The 18,720-nt window shown below is 42.4% G+C and overlaps 1 protein-coding gene across 11 annotated transcripts in view; it reads left to right on the top strand.

Annotated features, from left to right (window-relative positions):
• Pex5l (peroxisomal biogenesis factor 5 like) overlaps nucleotides 1-18,720 on the top strand; it is a 201,244-nt gene that overhangs the window by 181,156 nt on the left and 1,368 nt on the right. For all 11 annotated transcript variants that reach the window (XM_031376588.1, XM_031376595.1, XM_031376594.1 and 8 more), the window contains 6 exons: nucleotides 10,847-10,963; nucleotides 12,850-12,993; nucleotides 13,818-13,888; nucleotides 15,455-15,652; nucleotides 16,820-16,985; nucleotides 17,364-17,521. In XM_031376588.1, coding sequence (XP_031232448.1) covers nucleotides 10,847-10,963; nucleotides 12,850-12,993; nucleotides 13,818-13,888; nucleotides 15,455-15,652; nucleotides 16,820-16,985; nucleotides 17,364-17,521 — 854 coding nt within the window. The remainder of the gene's footprint in view (nucleotides 1-10,846; nucleotides 10,964-12,849; nucleotides 12,994-13,817; nucleotides 13,889-15,454; nucleotides 15,653-16,819; nucleotides 16,986-17,363; nucleotides 17,522-18,720) is intronic.

Here is an 18,720-nt window from a genome sequence, read left to right as displayed (position 1 = left end):
CTTGTCCCCTTCAGCTCTGTGCCGCTTCTTCTCTGCACCCAGCAGCTTCCCTGCATTGTCTCCTCCTCTGCTTCCAGACAGCACCCTTTTCTGTTTCCTTCCTCTAGGTTCCCAAACTGCACCCTTCATTTCCTCTGTGTCACCAGACTGTACCCTTCCTATATCCTTGTCTCTGTCCCCAAACCCTATCCTCTGAAGACAGGCTCAGCACCTTCCTTCTTCACTACTGCCCTGGGATATAAAACACAGCCACAGGGAAAGGCTAGCAGTAAAGTTTGCTGAATATGCAAATTAAATGTAAACAGATACATAATAAATTACTTGGAAGAAATGTTGCCTGTCATATTTTTAAGATTGCCTCAATCAAAGAAAATTTGTACCAAAAAAATCAATTTACAAGACATTAGAAGGCATTAGATTATAGTCTTGTTTCTCTTTTTCAACATATGTTTCTGGTTTTTCAAACTGTGTCTCTAATTATGTAATGGATCCTGCTTCAGCCTGGCAGATACCACCCCTGCCTAGAGTTATGCAGCTGAAATGGAGGAATGTGAGCCCATCAGTCCCCTGTGTATCTGTATCTGTCAGGGTCTGTAGAATAGATGCCTACAGAATAAGTTTCCTTCCAAGCCAATGGAGTCTTCCACCTGGCATTTTATTGGTCTGGTCATCTGCTGTTTTGAAACTGGGTACAGCCAAGAAGCTAGATTCAATGTCTAGTACCCTTGGCAGAGAAAATGTTTCTCTAATTCTGTCCAAATTAATCCTCACAGACCAATAAATCAATACACAGGGAGAGTGTGTGATGATTTGGGCCATCTGGAACTTCTCTGAAGCCTCAGTGGAGAGCTAAGGGAGAGCTAAGACACCTAGCTCCACAGTCTTCAGACACAGCCCAGATACCACTTCAAGGTAAAAGGGACATGTCCACATTACTACCACCAAATTCTGGCCTGAGTGTTCTGCAGAGCTCATGGGCCTGGCTTGCAGGAAGCATTTTGAGCCGTCCTCATACCCAAGCTTCAGAAATCACAGGCTGAATCCAGGTTCTGTTTTCACATCTGGGCAGCCAAGTTGTTAAGGGAAAAGGAAGAGACAACTCAGAATACCTGTAGGAAAAAGCCACATAGCATGAGAACCACAGAAAGCTAGGCATACTAGCACATGTTTGTAATCCCAGTACAATAGAGGTGGAGACAACAGATATCTCAGATTCACTGGCTGGACAATCCAGCCTAATAGGAGAGCCCCATGTCCAGTGAAAGACCTGTGCCACAAAATGACAATTCCAAGGCTGACCACTTGCCTTCATGTGTATATTCACGTATGAACACACACAGAAAAAGGTAACAAGGAAGAGAGGTTGTCACCATAACAGTATATACAACCAGTATAGTTTTGTGTGTGTGTGTGTGTGTGTGTGTGTGTGTGTGTGTGTGTGTTTGTTTGTGTGTATGTCTGTCTGTCTGTCTTTGGACTTTTCCTGACAAAATGACAGAGCCAGATTTTTTGTATAGGGGGAGCACAAGGAATACTATTTAATTTTAATTTTGGTTTATTTTTATTTTTTCTTTTTCAAATAATATTTTTTTATTCTTTGAAAGTTTCATACATTTATACAATGTAAACTGGTAATCTCTGTACACCACTAATGCTTCCCTCCAACTCCCCCTAGTGCCCACCCCATCTCTATCCTAATTTCTGTGCTTTTTTAATCACCAGTAACCCAAGTCCAACTGGTGCTGCCCATGTATACCTGGTATATAGCCATCCACTGCAGCACACACCCAGAGGAAAATGACTGTCCTTCAGCAGCTATCAACTGCAAGGAGCTCCCCCATGAGGGGTGTGGCCTTAGGGACTGTCTCAATCTTGTAAAGTTCTTGTGCAGGTCACCACCCCCTCTATGAGTTGCTGCACACAACAGCCATACCATGTCCAGAAGTTGTCATTCCATAGTCTCTTTTCTGTCCAGTGGCTCTTAAGTCAACTCTTCTCCAAAGTCCGCAGAGGCTTGGGTGGTAGAGATTGATATCGATGACCCTTTCCCAGCAGAGCCCTCAACTTTGATGAGTTATGAGTCTCTGCATTGACTGCCTCCTACTACAAAAAGAAAGCTTCTCCAACCAATGTTGAGTAGTACAAATCTGTGGTATTATAACATGCATGGTCCAGCACTGGGTAAGACCCTGATGTCTTTCCCCCTCCATCAGCCTGAGTCAGCTAACCAGCAGGGAGAGAATCACCTACTTGGTTCAAGGTTGATTTATGTCTTTCCTGACGCCAAGTGGTATCTTCACCCATGGAGCTCTACCACCTAGTTACAGTGGACAGCCAAGAGCAACAGCAGTAGTCTGCATTTTGTTGCATGGTTCTGGGGACTCCTTGACCAGTAACTCATAGGAAGGTATCTGTGCCTAGCACTGAGATTTCCACTTAATAATCCACATCTTCTAAGAACTTCATTGTCTACCTGCACAGGGTACTTGTGTTCAAACTCCACATATAGAGAGATATGTTCTCAAACAAGGGTTTCCATAAGGCTGCTTCATGTATCCTTAGCTTTGGCTAGTTACTCCCTGACCTTCCCACTTCCAGAACCCCCAACCCCCACTTAAGCTGTTAACTCGAGTAAACCCCCATCTCCTTTCAGGTGATAACCTGTGCTGTCCTGTCTCCTCCAGTTGAACGTTTCCTTGGGTTGGAAGATCGTAGATTTTCATGTAGTTTTGTCATGCATCTTTCTGCAGTACCTCATTCCCCATTCACCACCCTCCCATGCTTTGGAAAGCATTCTAGCATTCTCCCTCTTCACTTTAATCTACCTGTATTTTTCTATCCTCTGTCCCTCAGTGGCCTGCTCCCGACTTCCACATGTATTCCAGTTAAAGATTACAAAACAAGAGAGTTAAAACTAGGGTCCATGTATGAGAAAGAATATTGAATATTTTTTATTTTTCTTTCTGAACCTGGATGACCTCTGTCAGTATAATTTTTCCAATTCTATCCATTTGCCTGTAAATTTATGTATATAATTTTTCTTTACAACTGAGCATAATATATACATATCCATTATGTATATACACCACATTTTCCCTATCCACTCTTAAACTGATGGACATCCTGGTTGATTCCATTCCCTCGCTATTGTAAACTGAGCTGCAATGAACATGGACATGCTAGTATCTCAGGATATAAAGTCTGTCTGGTCTATGCCCAAGATTAATGCAATTTGGTCACATGGTAGTTCTGTTCTTACCTTCTTAAGGACCTCTCCCAAAATTGATTTCTTTATAAATGTATTGATTTCTACCACCACTAACAATGAAGAAGGACTTTTCTTCCTCCACAGGCTCTCTAACATCTGTTATAAGATTTCTTGTTGACAGCCATTCTGACTGTAGTGAGATAGGATGTCTAAATGATTTTAACAGTGTTTCCGTGATAGCTAAGGATGTTGATTGGTCTCTAAACCATCTCCAGGCCATTTGCCTCTCTTCTTTTGAGAATGTTTTGCTCAGTTCCCTACTTGTTTTAATTGAGTTGTTTGTCTTCTTTATGTTTATTTTTCAACTTATCTTGCATATTCTAGATAAAAATCCCTGTCTAATGGATACATAGTAAGACTTCCCTCCCATTCTGTGGATTGCCTCTTCACCCAGTTGACAATTTCCTTTGCTATATAAGTTTTTAAGTTCATAAGAACCCATATTGTCATCTGTTGGTCTGACTTCGTGTACTGCAGGAGTCCTCTGCAGAGGGTTGTGACTTTGAGTGATGGAGCAATGGCTCAGCAATTAAGAACTCTTGACTGTGCTTGCAGAAGACCCAGGTTCTAGTCAACAACAACATGATGACTCACCATTTATTACTGCAGTTTCAGGAAGCTGATGCCCTCTTCTGGCTTCTATGGGTACTGCACACACATAGTGCACCAATACGAATGCAGGCGAAACATCAAGCACATTTTAAAAAATCTTTTTAAAAGAACATATAAGTTGAGCCACATTCCCTACTTTATTGTCTGGCAGCTTCAGGTCTTATGTTGAGTTCCTTGATTCATTTCGAGTTCATTTTGTTCGTAGTTGGAGATAAGATCAAGCTGCATTTTAGCATGTAAAAATCTAGGTTTCCCAGCACTATTTGTTGACAATGTTGTATTTTCTTCAATGTATATTTTTTTGCAGCTATAGTTGCATAGACTTTCATCTGAGCCTTCTGTTTCATCAATCTATGAGTTTGTTTTTAGGCCAGTGTCATGACGTTTTTAATACTATGACTTGGTTAGTTCCTTTGTGTGTGTGTGTGTGTGTGTGTGTGTGGTTTTTTTGAGACAGGGTTTCTCTGGAACTCACTCTGTAGACCAGGCTGGCCTCGAACTCAGAAATCTGCCTGCCTTTGCCTCCCAAGTGCTGGGATTAAAGCCGTGAGCCACTACCACCCGGCTGACTTGGTTAGTTCTTAAAAATTCAAAAAGGATATGGAAAAATATCCTGCATTATTATCCCACCTAAATTAGTAATAAATATAGTCTATATTCTTTATGATCCTTCTAACCAAGTGGTCTTTCTGGTGGCTCATTCTCTCATGAAAAGAATAGGAATAAGGAGAAACTGGCTTCTCCCTGGCAGGTAGCTGTACTCTTAGCTCCCTCTGAGCACAGCTTTATGAGCCAATCCAAGATTATCATTTTACTTGGTGCTCACAAAAGCCTGCTCAGTGACTGTTTCTCCCACTGAGTGCCCTGGGGACACAGAGAGAGCCATTTCCTTATTCGTGGTCACACTACTCACTCTGAAGGTCACACCTAGGGTTCTAGCCTGCTCTAACTTCAGAGCTGCCCCTCTCAGCCCTTGTTCCTGAAATAAAGCAACATCTCTGTGCTATTAGCTTTTCAGGCCCTGACCAGCCACAGAAGTTACCATTCATCAACTACCAGAATAGTTCCTTTATCATAGCTCTTCTCCCAGTAAAGTTATTTTAAATGTTATATTAAAAACAACAATAAATTAAAAAAAAAAAAAACCTGTGGGGGAAGCAAGGCCAGAAGCTTCTGAGAAATGCCAGTGCACTAAATAGTAACGCTTTCGTGTTCTTTGTCCATTCTTCATACATAATTATATATATTTGCAAAGGCTATTTTGAATAACGGGTTACTATTGAAAAGCTAAGTATTATCAAATGATTTGTCTTCTCAAAAGTAGGCAAGATTTATTTTCATTTCCACCTCCACATTCTGGGCCTCAATTGAAGCAGTTTTTAAGCTGAATTCCAAAAACTGTGAACACATACACATACTTGCCACATATATGCATGCATACATATAAGCATGAGCACACATATGTTCATATATAGGTACATGTATATTTATATACATATAATGCATACACACACACGCAGCACATATCTCAAGCCATCAACACAGAATGTCTAAGTAGAAAGAGTTGAGAGGTATAAAATTGATTCAGAGCCTAGATAAATGAGTCAGTCTGTAAATTGCCTGTCAGTCAAGCAAAAGAACCTGAGAGGTCCTCAGAACAATGAGAAGCTGGGTACCACAGCACTGTGATCTTAGTGCTGGGGAGGCAGGGGCATGGGATCCTTGGGGATCTCTGGCCAGCAAGCCTACCTAGCTGAGCAAGCAAGAAACACCATCCCCTAAAATAGGGTTGACAGCAACTGAGGAAGACACTGGACATTAATCAGCCTCTGACTCCCACATTTTCACATGTACACACAACACATGTATACCATACATATGTATGTACAACACATAACAATATATAGATGTATATACAACATACATACACCATACTTATGTAGACACAACACACACCATACATATACACAACACACATACACCATACTTGTGTGTACAAACATACATACACCATACATATGTATACACAAGCCTTGCACACATACACCACATCAGAGAGAGGGGAGGGGGAGAAAGAAAAACTGACACACTCTAAGGTCATTGAAGACACTGTAGAATAGAATTGAAACAATTAATTAAGCTTTCTTTTAAAAAAAAAAATTACCTCCAAAATAAAATGCTTGCTAGCAATTTTTAAAAGAAAATGGAGTACTCTGAAAAGAACAAGAAAAGACTATGGAGGAATAAATTCCTTCTATTCTCATTCCTTAAAAGCATTGCTGCTGGCACACTGACTGCAGCCATTTTCCCTGTAGCCTGTTCCCCAGCACCGGAGAAAGTTACACAACGCCCAGTGTTTATGATGCTATTCATAAACATGGTTTTAATTGCTACTTAACAGCCCGTTCAAGAGGCTCTGCTGTAATTTTCTTAACCTTACTCTTAGTTCTTGAATAATTAGGTGGGAAACAAAGATTTAAATGGAAAGAAGAGAAGTGTCTAGAAGAGAAATAGGTATTTACAGGAAATTAAATCAGCAAACAACCTATAGCAGAGAGAATGGAATGCTGGGATCATAAAAACATATTTTATTGCACTCTCTGTTTTCCTCAATGGTATAAAAATGCAATGAATACTTTTACTATAATGTTTACATTATTTTGAGAATTTTATACATGCATACAATATATTTGGATCATATTTGGATCAGCCTTCCTTCCTCTCTATAACCCATCAGCCCTTCCCAACTCTGTGTGCTCTTTTTTTTTTTTTTAAATAGCCCACTGCTTCTTTTCTAGTTCATGCTGTTCATATACTTATGAGTTTAGGGCCATCCACTGGAGCATGGTCTACCTACTAGGTACCATACCCCTAATGAACAGTGACTCTTGAGCCCCCAGAAGCCTTCAGCTCTTCACAGCTCTTCAGTTAGGAGCTGAGGCTGGTGAGCCTCTGCTTCCTTCCTGCTGGAGTGCTGGATAGCTTGATCTTATGCAGACAGCCACAGTTGCCATGGGTTCATAGGCGCAGTGGTCCCATCATGTCCAGTCCTCTCCAACTTCTTCTGTCTCTTACAGTTTTTCCACTCCCTCCTCCTAAATAGTCCCTGAGCCTTAGGGGCAGGCCTGTGATACAGAACTCCCATCTGTGGCTGACATTTACAAACATCCACTCAAATCGTTGACATCAGTCTCATTTTCTCATCAGAACAATTCACTCAAATTTCTATTGTATCTTCATTTCAAGAATAAAGAAGACAATACCCAGAGAGGACTTGCAGACTCATACATGGAGTAAGGAGCTGACCCCCATGTCTGTCTGAAAGGAAGGAACTCTGTTTTCCTAATCACTGTACTGTATACCCCAGGTTGGCTTTTGAATATATTCCGTAGATATCATTAGAAGGCTATCATTAAAATGGAAATAAACTCTAAACAATTACTCGTGTCTAGTGAGTCTTAACAGCTTTTCAATTGTTATGACAAGACACCATGATCAAGACAGCTTATAGAATTGTTTATTTGGGGGCTTACAGTTTCAAGGGGTTAGATTCCATGACCATCACGGAAGAGAGCATAGCAGCAGGCAGGCAAGCATGGTGCCACGACATAACTGAAAGCTTACATCTCCATCCACAAGCAAGGGGCAAAGAGAGCTAACTGAGAATGAGATGGGCCTTTTGAAACCTCAAAGCCCACCTCCCCCAGTGACATACCTCCTCCAAGACCACACCTCCTCATGGTTTCACCAACTGGGAACCATTAATGTGAGCCAATAGGGGCCACTCTTCAAACCACTGCCTGGTATAAGCAGATTCATTTGTTACATATCAATTCTGAAAAATGGTCTACTAAGAGCTGAGGACAGCTAAGGAAATCATCAGTAAATAAAATCCCTTGGTCGTCTAAAATGTTTAAAATTCAAATACATTGGAGGTTTTTCTCAACTTCATTAAAAATGGGGCATGGAACTGTGTTAATTGCAGCTATGGCAGTGAAGTCTGGGTCTGAGACTGGGTGGAAATAGATGGTGGTGAAAGTATTCTGTAATTAAATGAAAACTGTGCTCTGCAGCTTAATTAGTCTGCTGTGACTTAGTTTAAGTAGAAACAGTAAATCTTGCTGAATCTCATTAAGTGGGAGCCAGCAGCCCCACCTCACCTGAAGTTCTGTTTCCTAGGGAGGGAGGATTTACACACATACTCCTCTAGTGTGGAACATGGGAAAGGTGACCCAGCTGTACACGGTATGGAAGCCCTCTATCTTCCATTCAGGTTACAGAGGGCTTCAAGTCCCAGGGACTCTCGAGAGGGTGAGTGGCTGACTTTCTAGGGATGTGAAGAGACTGACCTCTCAAACGGCTGGGTAATGGGAGTTAGATCAACATTGTAAGTTCCCTTGGTGGGCTTTTCTTTCCCACAGACTGATGGAACCTGCGTCTTTGAGATATGTTTTCTCCATACTTGTCAGTATTAATAATCAGGCTTAACAGGGCTTAAAAGAGGGAAAGAAATTTATTTAGGGGCTTTGTTGTCTCATGTTACTAATTAGTTACAAAAGAAAACCATACTCATTACTGAAAATTCAGGAAATACAAAGTTTGAAACAAGAACCCCCGCCCTTCCCCCCCCACCCCCACCTCTCCATCCCTCGTTAACATTCTAGTGCAGTGCGTGCTGCTGCCTCGGATTTCCTAGGGCTGCTGCTGTTTGAGATGCTCCTGTTTGCACATCTTGGTGTCCACTAGGAAGATACCTTAAAGGGAAATTTTTCCTTTCATCATCAACTTTAGCGTGTACACAGTTCCCTTTGCTTACATCTCAGATGTGATCAATCCACTGCTGCTTTCATGAGGGAAGGCCTTTGCAAGGCAGAATCCATTTCTGTGGTAGGAATGAATGTTCCAGAATCGACAGAGAGGACATAAAGACCTCCTGTTTATTCAGTAGCTTGGAGTACATCACACTGGCTGACTCTTATTCCCTAAATGCTTTGGTTCAAGATAAATATGTTGTGATGGTCATTCAGGCAACTTTGAAGAAGAATTCTCAAGTCAGGTTGATGCTGCCCTGGCAGGCCAGCAGGATGGAAAGGGGTTGCCCTCAACCAGGGTTATTTCAGTAAGTCATCAGACTTAATTAAGGTTCTAAGGCTGTTTGAGGTGTGCAGAGGACGGGCCTGGCTCTCGGCTCCAGACTTCAGTGCCCAAGGAATACCTCCAACTGCTTCCTATGGTTTAAAGAAAACAAGATGCCTTCCAAGCATCTGGAAAGTGACATAGCTGTACATGGTATGGAAGCCCTCTATCTTCCATTCAGGTTACAGAGGGCTTCAAGTCCCAGGGACTCTCGAGAGGGTGAGTGGCTGACTTTCTAGGGCAACATTGGCCAGCTAACACGGTGCTAGGGAACAAGGATCTTCTCACTGTTAGCAGCCATGGGGCCCTAAGTGATCCCCAGAAGTTCAACATCATTTTGTTTCCCTGCTGGTGAGAATCAGGGTTCCAACCACTGTACCCCTCTTCCCTTACTCATGATTCTGAAGTGAAATAGGTATTCCAGGAAATTATCAGAAGGTGTGCATCAGCATCCTTCAAGCCAGAACCCACAAGCCTCTATCTTTCTCTACCCCTGAGAAGTACCACTCTCGCTTTCATGGCTCCTGAGTCCTTCGAGAGACTCATTCCTTTCTACTTGCTCTGGATACCTGAAGTATTCTCCTCAGGCTCAATAACACTGAAGCCAACCGGGGGGCGGGGGGCAGCCCATACAGACAGTTCTGCCTAAGTTGAGGAACCCACACTGCCCTTCATGAAGTAAGAGGGTGAATGCCCCGGCTTTCCTGATAGAACATGAATAAGAAAGTTAAAGGGAAAATAATATAAACTGATATACAGTCACCTACCTTTCTACAGAAAAGACAAAGGTGCATAAGCAAACATGAGGTTTTCCTGTCCTGCACCAAGGGGCAAAGCTTGATATAAGCAGATAATCCTGGCCTTGGAAGCCAAAGGGATTGAAATCCTGGAATTTGCTCACCAAAGCAATAACTCAGGCTCCCTGCCCTCCTGGTATGGTGCTCTGCCCACAGTAAGGTCAATTCTCCTTGTTTGTGCTCAGGGCTACCTAAATCCCTGCCCAGGCAGCCCAAGAGAGCTGTTCTAATTCTTTATATTCTAGGAGCAACTCAGGTTCAGGCCTCCCTTCTTAAACTACGTCTGCTACCACGTTAGAAACTGTCTCTAAGTGCAGGGATACCCAACTTAGGATAGCTTAATATAATATAGTTTAACTTCATAGTGGTATATAAGTAGCATTCACTCAATATGATTGAACTTTCAACTTTGGCCTTCACCTGGGCTATCAATACACAGCAGGGCTCCCCCCACCGTGCTGGGCGACACTCACCAGTCAAGCATCCAACTGCAAAAGTAAACACCCAGTACTCTGCAGTGGGCTGTGTCATTAAGGAAATGCTCAGTAGGTTAGGTTCATTAATTCATTAGCATGTTTGTAGTATCTTCAACTTGCTGTGGATTTATTTGGTGATAACACCATCATCATCTGAGGAGCAACCGTGGTGAATTGTTAGCTGATTTATTGGTATAGATAGTGGTTATTTTTCTGCTGAGGAAAACCACAGCTTGGGCTGGGAATGTGACTCAGTTGGTGGAATGCTTGCCTAGAATGTGCAGATCCCTGGGTTTGATTCCCTGCACCACATAGTACGTCTGAGGCCAACCTGGAGTACAGGAGGCCCTGTCTCAAACAACCCAAAAGTCAGAGCTAATCCACTTTAGCCACTGGGGACCCTGTAGGAAAGCTGCCTGCTGCTGAGCCTTCGCCCACCTAAGTACTCCTCCTCTCCCTCCCACTTGACCTACGAGGGAAAATGTACCTCTAGGAACAAACCAAATAAGCAGAGTGTGATTCTCAGTCAATTTATCTCTATTTCTCCTGTTTCATAGTCAGATACGGAGTTCTGGGATAAGATGCAGGCAGAATGGGAAGAAATGGCCCGGAGGAACTGGATATCCGAGAATCAGGAAGCTCAGAACCAAGTCACTGTCTCGGCCAGTGAGAAGGTAACTCAATCTGTCCTCAAATGTTAGCGAGGGTCCTCAGACTCATCGTATCACTTGTTATGGACCATATAGTGACTGTTTGTTTAAAAAAAAAAAATAAACTAAAAGGTATTTTGATGTCAATATGACCTAGAAGAAACTGTAAGTGATGGGGAATAGGTAACTCTGGTGTTTACGGGTAGCTTACCCAACAGTTTGCCACCTGCCCAAAACCTGCCTTGTGGTCAGGCACAGAACTTTTAGAGTGGCTTGTACAGGAATTAGGCTAACCCCACAGTAGCTTATTGCCAATCATCTGCCATGGTTATATAAAGCACAAAGGCTCAGGCTTTATGGTTATTGAACTATCTGCAAAGACACTTGGTACAAAGAATTGTCTTCATACAACCCAGTGTAGCCCAAAGGGTTATGCAAAAATACTCCTCTAGTAAGAGCCTGGAAAATAGGAAGGTCCAGTGAACCACCAGCCAGATTGTCCATTAAGTTCCAACTAACTTGAGATCTCTGCCTTTAAAAACACTTAGTGTTTTTAATTTAGAATTTAATTGGAATTAATTTCTAATTATTTATAATAACAAGTACCCTGAAAGACAGAAAAAAATCACACGTACTCACATAAAAATGTACACATGTATACATACATATACTTGAGAATACACCTATATACTTGCACATACATGTGTCCATATAGATATATGTACATAATACACATATTTATTGATAAAATTTACCTCATGGTTTAAGGATATAAGTCTCAATAGTATACAGTCATGGATAATGGTTGTGACATTTTACTCAATGTAGCAAATACTGTGTAGTGTGTACTTTGCCCTAGGTAGAGAAAATACGTTGAACATTTTGATTTTCAGGCATCTAGAGTCAACAGTGCTATTCAGAATGTCTATTTGCGGTGGTCTCTGTCCCTCAAGAGTTTGAGTAAATCTCAAAACATACAATTTTTAAAGTAACTGCCTTTCCCAATCTAAGTAAGGAAGGCACTGTGGCTCACCAGACCCTGGGCTGTAATCCACATGCCTGAGTGCTGACTCAGCCCATCACCATGTAAACCAGGCAAGGCAGATAGATCCTCTGGCTTTTGACAGTGTTTCTCCTTTCTAAGCACCTATGGAAGAGGAAGGCTGCCATGGTACTTCTTGAACAGGTGTGCTTGTATCAATTAAATCAAAAGGATTCTATGAGAATTCGTGCCAGTAAGTCATCAACAAATGATAGTCTCAAATATGACAGGAAATATTTTAACCCGAAAGCAAGTCAGCTACATCCGTAAGGTCTAAAAACAGTCCATGGGCTTTCTCTAAAGCATCCCTTCTCCAGTCTAGCATAAAGTAAGAAACAAGCGCAAACAAATCCTGACGCATGAAGTTTCACTGTAGTTTTATGTAAAAACAAAAATAACCTTTGAGACAGTGGTTTATTTTGTAGCCCAGGCTGGGCTGGAGCTTACTATGTAGCCCAGGCTGACCACAAACACAGGGTGATCCTCTCGCCTGTCTCCATTGTTCAGAATTCATACATATGAGCCACTATGGACACTCTCAGTTTTTTTAAGTAATCAAAATGTCCATCAATCAGATTGATTAGATAAATTTAACATATCTATATAAATTATTTTAGTGTCACAGGATGACTGCAGTCCAAAACCAAGCAGGGCCTAATTTCGAGACTGAGGGTGAGCCTTTTGCCTAATTGGCATATGCATAGAAAATACTAGATGAGTGTTTGCATATTTCATCTTAGATCTTTTAAAAGATGCAATTTCAGTAGAGGCACCTGTATCCCCATGAGGCCGCTCATTGTTCAGGGATTTACTAAATGTAAGAAGGAAGACGTGGACCAGTCATGCGGCGGCCTCTTCTGTGTCACAGGGATATTACTTTCACACTGAAAATCCCTTCAAGGACTGGCCTGGAGCATTTGAAGAAGGCTTAAAAAGACTGAAGGAAGGGGACCTGCCTGTCACCATCCTGTTCATGGAAGCTGCAATTCTTCAGGACCCTGGAGACGCTGAGGTGGCATTGCCTTTCACTCTGTCCAGAATGGGATAGTGCCTATGTGTGCTAAGGGGTCAGAATGAGATGGGATGCTGCAGGGGGCATCTTCATCAAGGTGTACAAACATTCACTTGGCTTGGGCTGATCATGTTAGAAAGTGATATGTTGCCTGCTTTCTAACTGAGCTTCTCATGGAGATCCAGAGCCCCTAAGGATAAAAACTAAGGACAGAAAACACAGAGATAGCCAATGTGGTGCACACCTTTCATCCAAACACAGGGGTGGAGCAGAGGCTGGCAGAGCTCTGTGAGTTCAAGGCCAGCCTGGTCTACATAGAGAGGTCTAGACCAGCCAGGGCCTCATGAGACCATCCAGCCTTTAAAAAAAAAAAAAAAAGTGGCAAACATGAGGCTACCCCATAGTTTTTAGGAAGGAATAATCTCCAGTCACACCATATATCACCCTTGATTTACTTTCCCAATGTTTACGGGATATCTAATGTGTCCTCAAACTCACACTAAGTCCCAGCATACAATGCTGAAGAGTTGGAGTTAAGAAGACACCTTTGTGGCTCATCTGGAGGGCTGAGTAAATAAAGTACGGGATCATAGGGAAGTAGAGCTGGGAGTGTGTGGCTGGTCCCCGCTTTAGGTAGCTTCCCTGTAAGGAAGTTTGCTCCCCACAGATCACAGCTAAACTAACTAAAATAGCAAGCAAGTCTGCTTCATTTTGCAATGGTAACAGTTTGTTTTTGTGTTTGTCTGTCTGTCTGTTTTCTTGTGTTGGTTTGGTTTGGGCTTTTGGTTGGTTGGTTGGTTTTCTGTTTTGTCTTGTTCTCACAGGCATGGCAGTTTCTTGGTATAACCCAGGCAGAGAATGAAAACGAGCAGGCAGCTATTGTCGCCCTCCAGAGGTACATGAAGCTAAGTTCACAATTGCATGCTTGGGGTCAGATGGAACGTTGCCTTTGGACTCTTAGAATTTGTCCAAGGCAGGCTGAAGAGATGGTTCAGCAGTTAAGAGCACTGGCTGCTCTTCCAAAGGTCATGAGTTCAATTCCTAGCAACCACATGGTGGCTCAAAACCATCTGTAATTGGATATAATGCCCTCTTCTGGTATGTTTGAAGACAGTAGCAGTGTACTCATATATACATAAAATAAATAAATCTTTAAAAATAAATTGTCCAAGGCGTGTGCTGGGTTGCCAAGTGCCACACCTACATAGCTTTGATGAGATAATTTTCCCAAACCACTGAGAAAAAAATTTCCCTTAAATGCTTCTCAATCTACATATCAACACATGTTCACATCTCACAGCAAAAGCTGACTGGGGCATTGTGTTTTCCTTGAGAGTCTTGTCCCAAGAGATACTGTTAATGAGGGAATGCCAAGGCCTCTTAGATCATGTGAAACAGAGAGGACTCAAACCCCCATTCTATGATGCTAATTCTAGAGCACTCTGAACTGTGGCCTCTGGATCAGTCATTCCTAAACCTGCATATAATGTACAATGGGATGATTTTTTAAGATGTCTTAGACACTCTCAGAAATCATGATTGACTTGGTTAGGGCTGAAAGAGCATCATTAGCACTAAAATCTCCAAGGGGATCCTGATACTCAGAGTTCGTGGCTGAGTTTCTGAGGTACTGGGCACTTGCTTCTCCAAGTTTCAGGCAGCTCCTCCCAGCATCTCCATCATCTGTGGCTTGTCAGACCTTCCCACCTGAGATCCATTGCAGCCCCCAGTGCTAGAATGGGTATAGTGCATAGTCTCTATTTTGCACTTCTAAGTTTGGAAAGACCTGCTTAAGACCAGTAAGTAGAAAGGGATTCAGGAGACAACAATAGCCTGGGATATCTATAAGCCCACATTAGTAATAGAAACAAAGATATCACCCTCTCTCTGCAAACACCGTACAGTCTTCCGTCTCTGTGCATCAAAATTTTGTTCAAGTGCAATTAGGGGAGTTAAGACAATACAGTGACATTTGAATAATATTATCTTTATACCATATAGCAATCACACTTCCTGTGGCTTTAGAAAAGCTTTTTAACAAAACCAGAGCTGGAAAAATGGGCTTGGTGTTTAATAGCCCTGGCTGCTGTTGCAGAGGACTCTGGATCAGTTCCCAGGACTCATAATGGAAGTTCACAACCATCTATAACTCCATTTCCAGGAATCCAGTGCCCTCTTCTTCATTCCATGGGCACCAGGCTCAAACATGGTACACAGAACAGTCATACACATAAAATCAAATATGTATTTTTAAAAAATAAAATTATAAATCCAGCTGTCATGAGGATATTTTAACCTCTTTTAAAAATACTCTTTGGTCTTTGTTTTCATTTGGAGAAATAAAGTACTTTGTGGTGACTTGGCATAAATAAATTTAACTTCTGCAAGTATTAATTAATAAAGGTTTCAAGACTGTATAAAATACCTCTCTGTAACCCTCGGTGTTTTGCCTTCTCTCAAGATGCCTGGAGTTGCAGCCCAACAACTTGAAGGCTCTGATGGCCTTGGCTGTGAGTTACACCAATACCAGCCATCAGCAGGATGCTTGTGAGGCACTGAAGAACTGGATTAAGCAAAACCCAAAGTACAAGTACCTTGTGAAGAACAAGAAAGGCTCTCCAGGCCTCACACGGCGGATGTCTAAGTCCCCAGTTGACAGGTTGTCCTCACTCTGTGCAACCTTCTATGACCTGTGATGTTAATTACAAGATATCAAATGACCACTGCCCTTTGAGGAATAACTGAAATAAGCATTTTGTGAGGAAGAAAGGTTTACCTTAGCTCACATCCTTAAAGTTAGACAACAGTCAGCCCATTGCTTTAAGATTTGTGACGCAGAGATGCATCAAAGCAAAAGCACAGGGTCAAGAAGGTAGCTCGTCATGGTGACTAGGAAGCAAGGGGGATGTCAAGGTTCCCCATATCTGCATCACGCACCACTTCCATGACCTGACTTCCTTCTATCAGGCCACAGATTACAAGGTTCTGTCACCTCTCTACAGAGTTTGGAGGGACACATCTCTAAACCCCAGAAGCTGTTCTTTAGACATAATAACCAGTATGATGACCATTCATAGACATTTACCCACCTACTGTATTTCAAAGCCAAGTGCTTTGGAGTTAATACCAGTACACCAAGAACTAGAGGTGCATAGACCTAAGTCCCTTGTCAGAAGAAATCTGTTTCCTAAAATTTTAGCAATGAATCCCAACACTAACTCCTTCTCATTGAATCATCATTGGTCAGCTCAGCTTCAAAGGTCAAGCACTGGCAAGCACATAGCTCACAGTGCTTGCCCCATGAGAACCTTACCTAACGCGGCTTGTATGTGTGCTTCATTGCGTATTCATGACTATTGACCATATCGTTTTTATAGTTCAGTATTAATAGTCCTCTCATTAAACTAAGATATATAAGCATTATTTTTCTAATTTCTATGGAAATGAGCATTTTGCCTGAACATAGACCTGTGTACCCAGTGCATGCCTGGTGCCTGCAGAGGCCAGATGATGATGTCACTCCCTTGTGCCTGGAGTTACAGATCATTGTTGGCCGTTATATGGGTGCTGGGAAACAAACACAGGTCTTCTACAAGAGCATTAAGTGCTCTTAGCCATTGAGTTGTCACCCCGGCCCTTAAACTTTTTAAGGAAAATTTTTCTATTTGGGGCAAGAAGGATGGCTTAGCAGTTAAGAGATCATAGTTCTCTTCCAAAGGTCCCAAGTTCAGTTCCCAGCAGGTAGATCAAATACTACATAACCGCCTGTAACTCCAGCTCCAGGGTTCCAACTGCCTGGGCACTGAATCTGATTCTTCCATCATAGCTCTGTTCTGGAAGGAGTGAAGGAATTATACCTGGAAGCTGCCCACCAAAATGGTGACATGATTGACCCAGACCTGCAGACAGGTCTTGGAGTTCTGTTCCACCTGAGTGGAGAGTTCAACAGAGCAATCGATGCATTTAATGCTGCCTTAACCGTTCGGCCAGAGGTAAGGAATCCCAGCCCAGTCCAGCTGAGTTTTGTAACAAGCTTTTATGAGTGAAGCTTTTCTACATTACCTTTACATTTTACCTCTCTCACTAGCGAGTTCAAGTAGACGTGCACACACCACTGCAGCTGTCCATACCAAAGTGCCTAAAATAGAAAGGTTAATTACAAGATATCAAATGACCACTGCCCTTTGAGGAATAAAAGTCCTTTTCACCAAGTGAACCCAGGAGAATTTTTAGTAATTAACTCATTACAGCCCGTGTTCATGAGCACTGAATAAGCATTCAGCCAGCTTGCCTCACCTGGGGGGGGGGGCGGTATGGGAACACTACCACAGTGTTCCTGGATCTTAAAGAGCTCTGGTCTTTGTCATAAGGATTACTCATTGTGGAACCGTCTTGGAGCAACCTTGGCAAATGGAGACCGCAGTGAGGAAGCTGTAGAGGCCTACACGAGAGCACTGGAAATCCAGCCAGGTTTCATCCGGTCTAGATACAACCTGGGGATCAGCTGCATCAACCTGGGTGCCTACAGGTAAAGTATCTCTGGGTTCAGACAAGCTGCATGGAGACTCAACGTCCATGTAATTCTGTGTGAACTATGAATAACCAAACATTAATTTTTTGATTTGAGAAAAAAAAGAAACTTGGAGAGGGACAAAGCCACGGAGAACTGGTAAGATTGCTGTGGAAGGTTTCAGACCCACTGTTTGGCAAAGCAAAAACAAATATACAGTTTGTTCTAAACCTGATGTACAGATAGAATGAGTTGGAAAAGAAAAAAGAAAAAAATTGTAGGCTTATTTTTAAAACACAATATTAGGGAAGGAAATTTTTAAATGTTGGGTTATTGTTTAAAATGTCCTGGCACAGTCATGGCCCCAAAAGGCTGCAAAGCCATTGAATAGCCAGGAACTCAGCTGTTCCCACTCCCTCCCCTGTTCACAAGTCCCTTTACACTTCCTGCAAACAAGAAAAATGGTCAAAGCCTTTGGATAATGTGAGTTTTTCTATCAGAAATTGAACTAGAGCATTTTAAAAGATTCATTGGAGTGTAATAAAACATTCTGTGTCATCAGAAATAACATGGTTTACAAGAAAATAATCACTTTCCAAAACCAAACTGTGCTGAGAAAGAAGAGTAGCAGTGTGCTGTGCTTTGGAAAACTCCTTTGAACATCTTGCTAACTAGAAGCAGTTTCTTTCGGCCTTTGTATTCTGTCTGTTGGGCTATCTCATATGCATGCTCCCTAGGTGTGGTGAAGCAAACAGGGAGGCAGATGAGGTGAGCAGGGGAGGGAAGCAGGGGAGGGGAGCAGGGGAGGGGAGCAGGGGAGGAGGGAAGGGGAGCAGGGGAGGGGAGCAGGGGCCTGAGTAGGTGAGGTGGGCAGTGAGCAGGTGAGCAGTGAGCAGGTGAAAGGGTAAAGGTCAAGTGCCTCCCTCAGTTTTGTAATGAAAATCATTTGCCCTCACAAGCCCCAGGTTCCCCAGACCATACTTTGAGAACTATTGATCATAACATAAAAGCTTTTACAGAAATTAGCTTCAGGGTACTCAACAGCAAAATTCTAAAATGACTTCTGCTATCCCTATTCTTCACAAAGGGACTGAATTTCAGCAAAGAAATTTGCCTAAGGCTCAACAGCTGGGACTGTAGCCCAGGTGGTCTATAATGAAACTTAATCACTTATTTCTGCCACTACCAGGCAAATTCAGATCACTTTGCTTTACGGG

This window comes from Mastomys coucha, unplaced genomic scaffold, assembly GCF_008632895.1.
Source record: "Mastomys coucha isolate ucsf_1 unplaced genomic scaffold, UCSF_Mcou_1 pScaffold17, whole genome shotgun sequence".
NCBI classification, from domain to species: Eukaryota; Metazoa; Chordata; class Mammalia; order Rodentia; family Muridae; genus Mastomys; species Mastomys coucha.
This window is presented reverse-complemented; position numbering and strand designations above follow the sequence as displayed.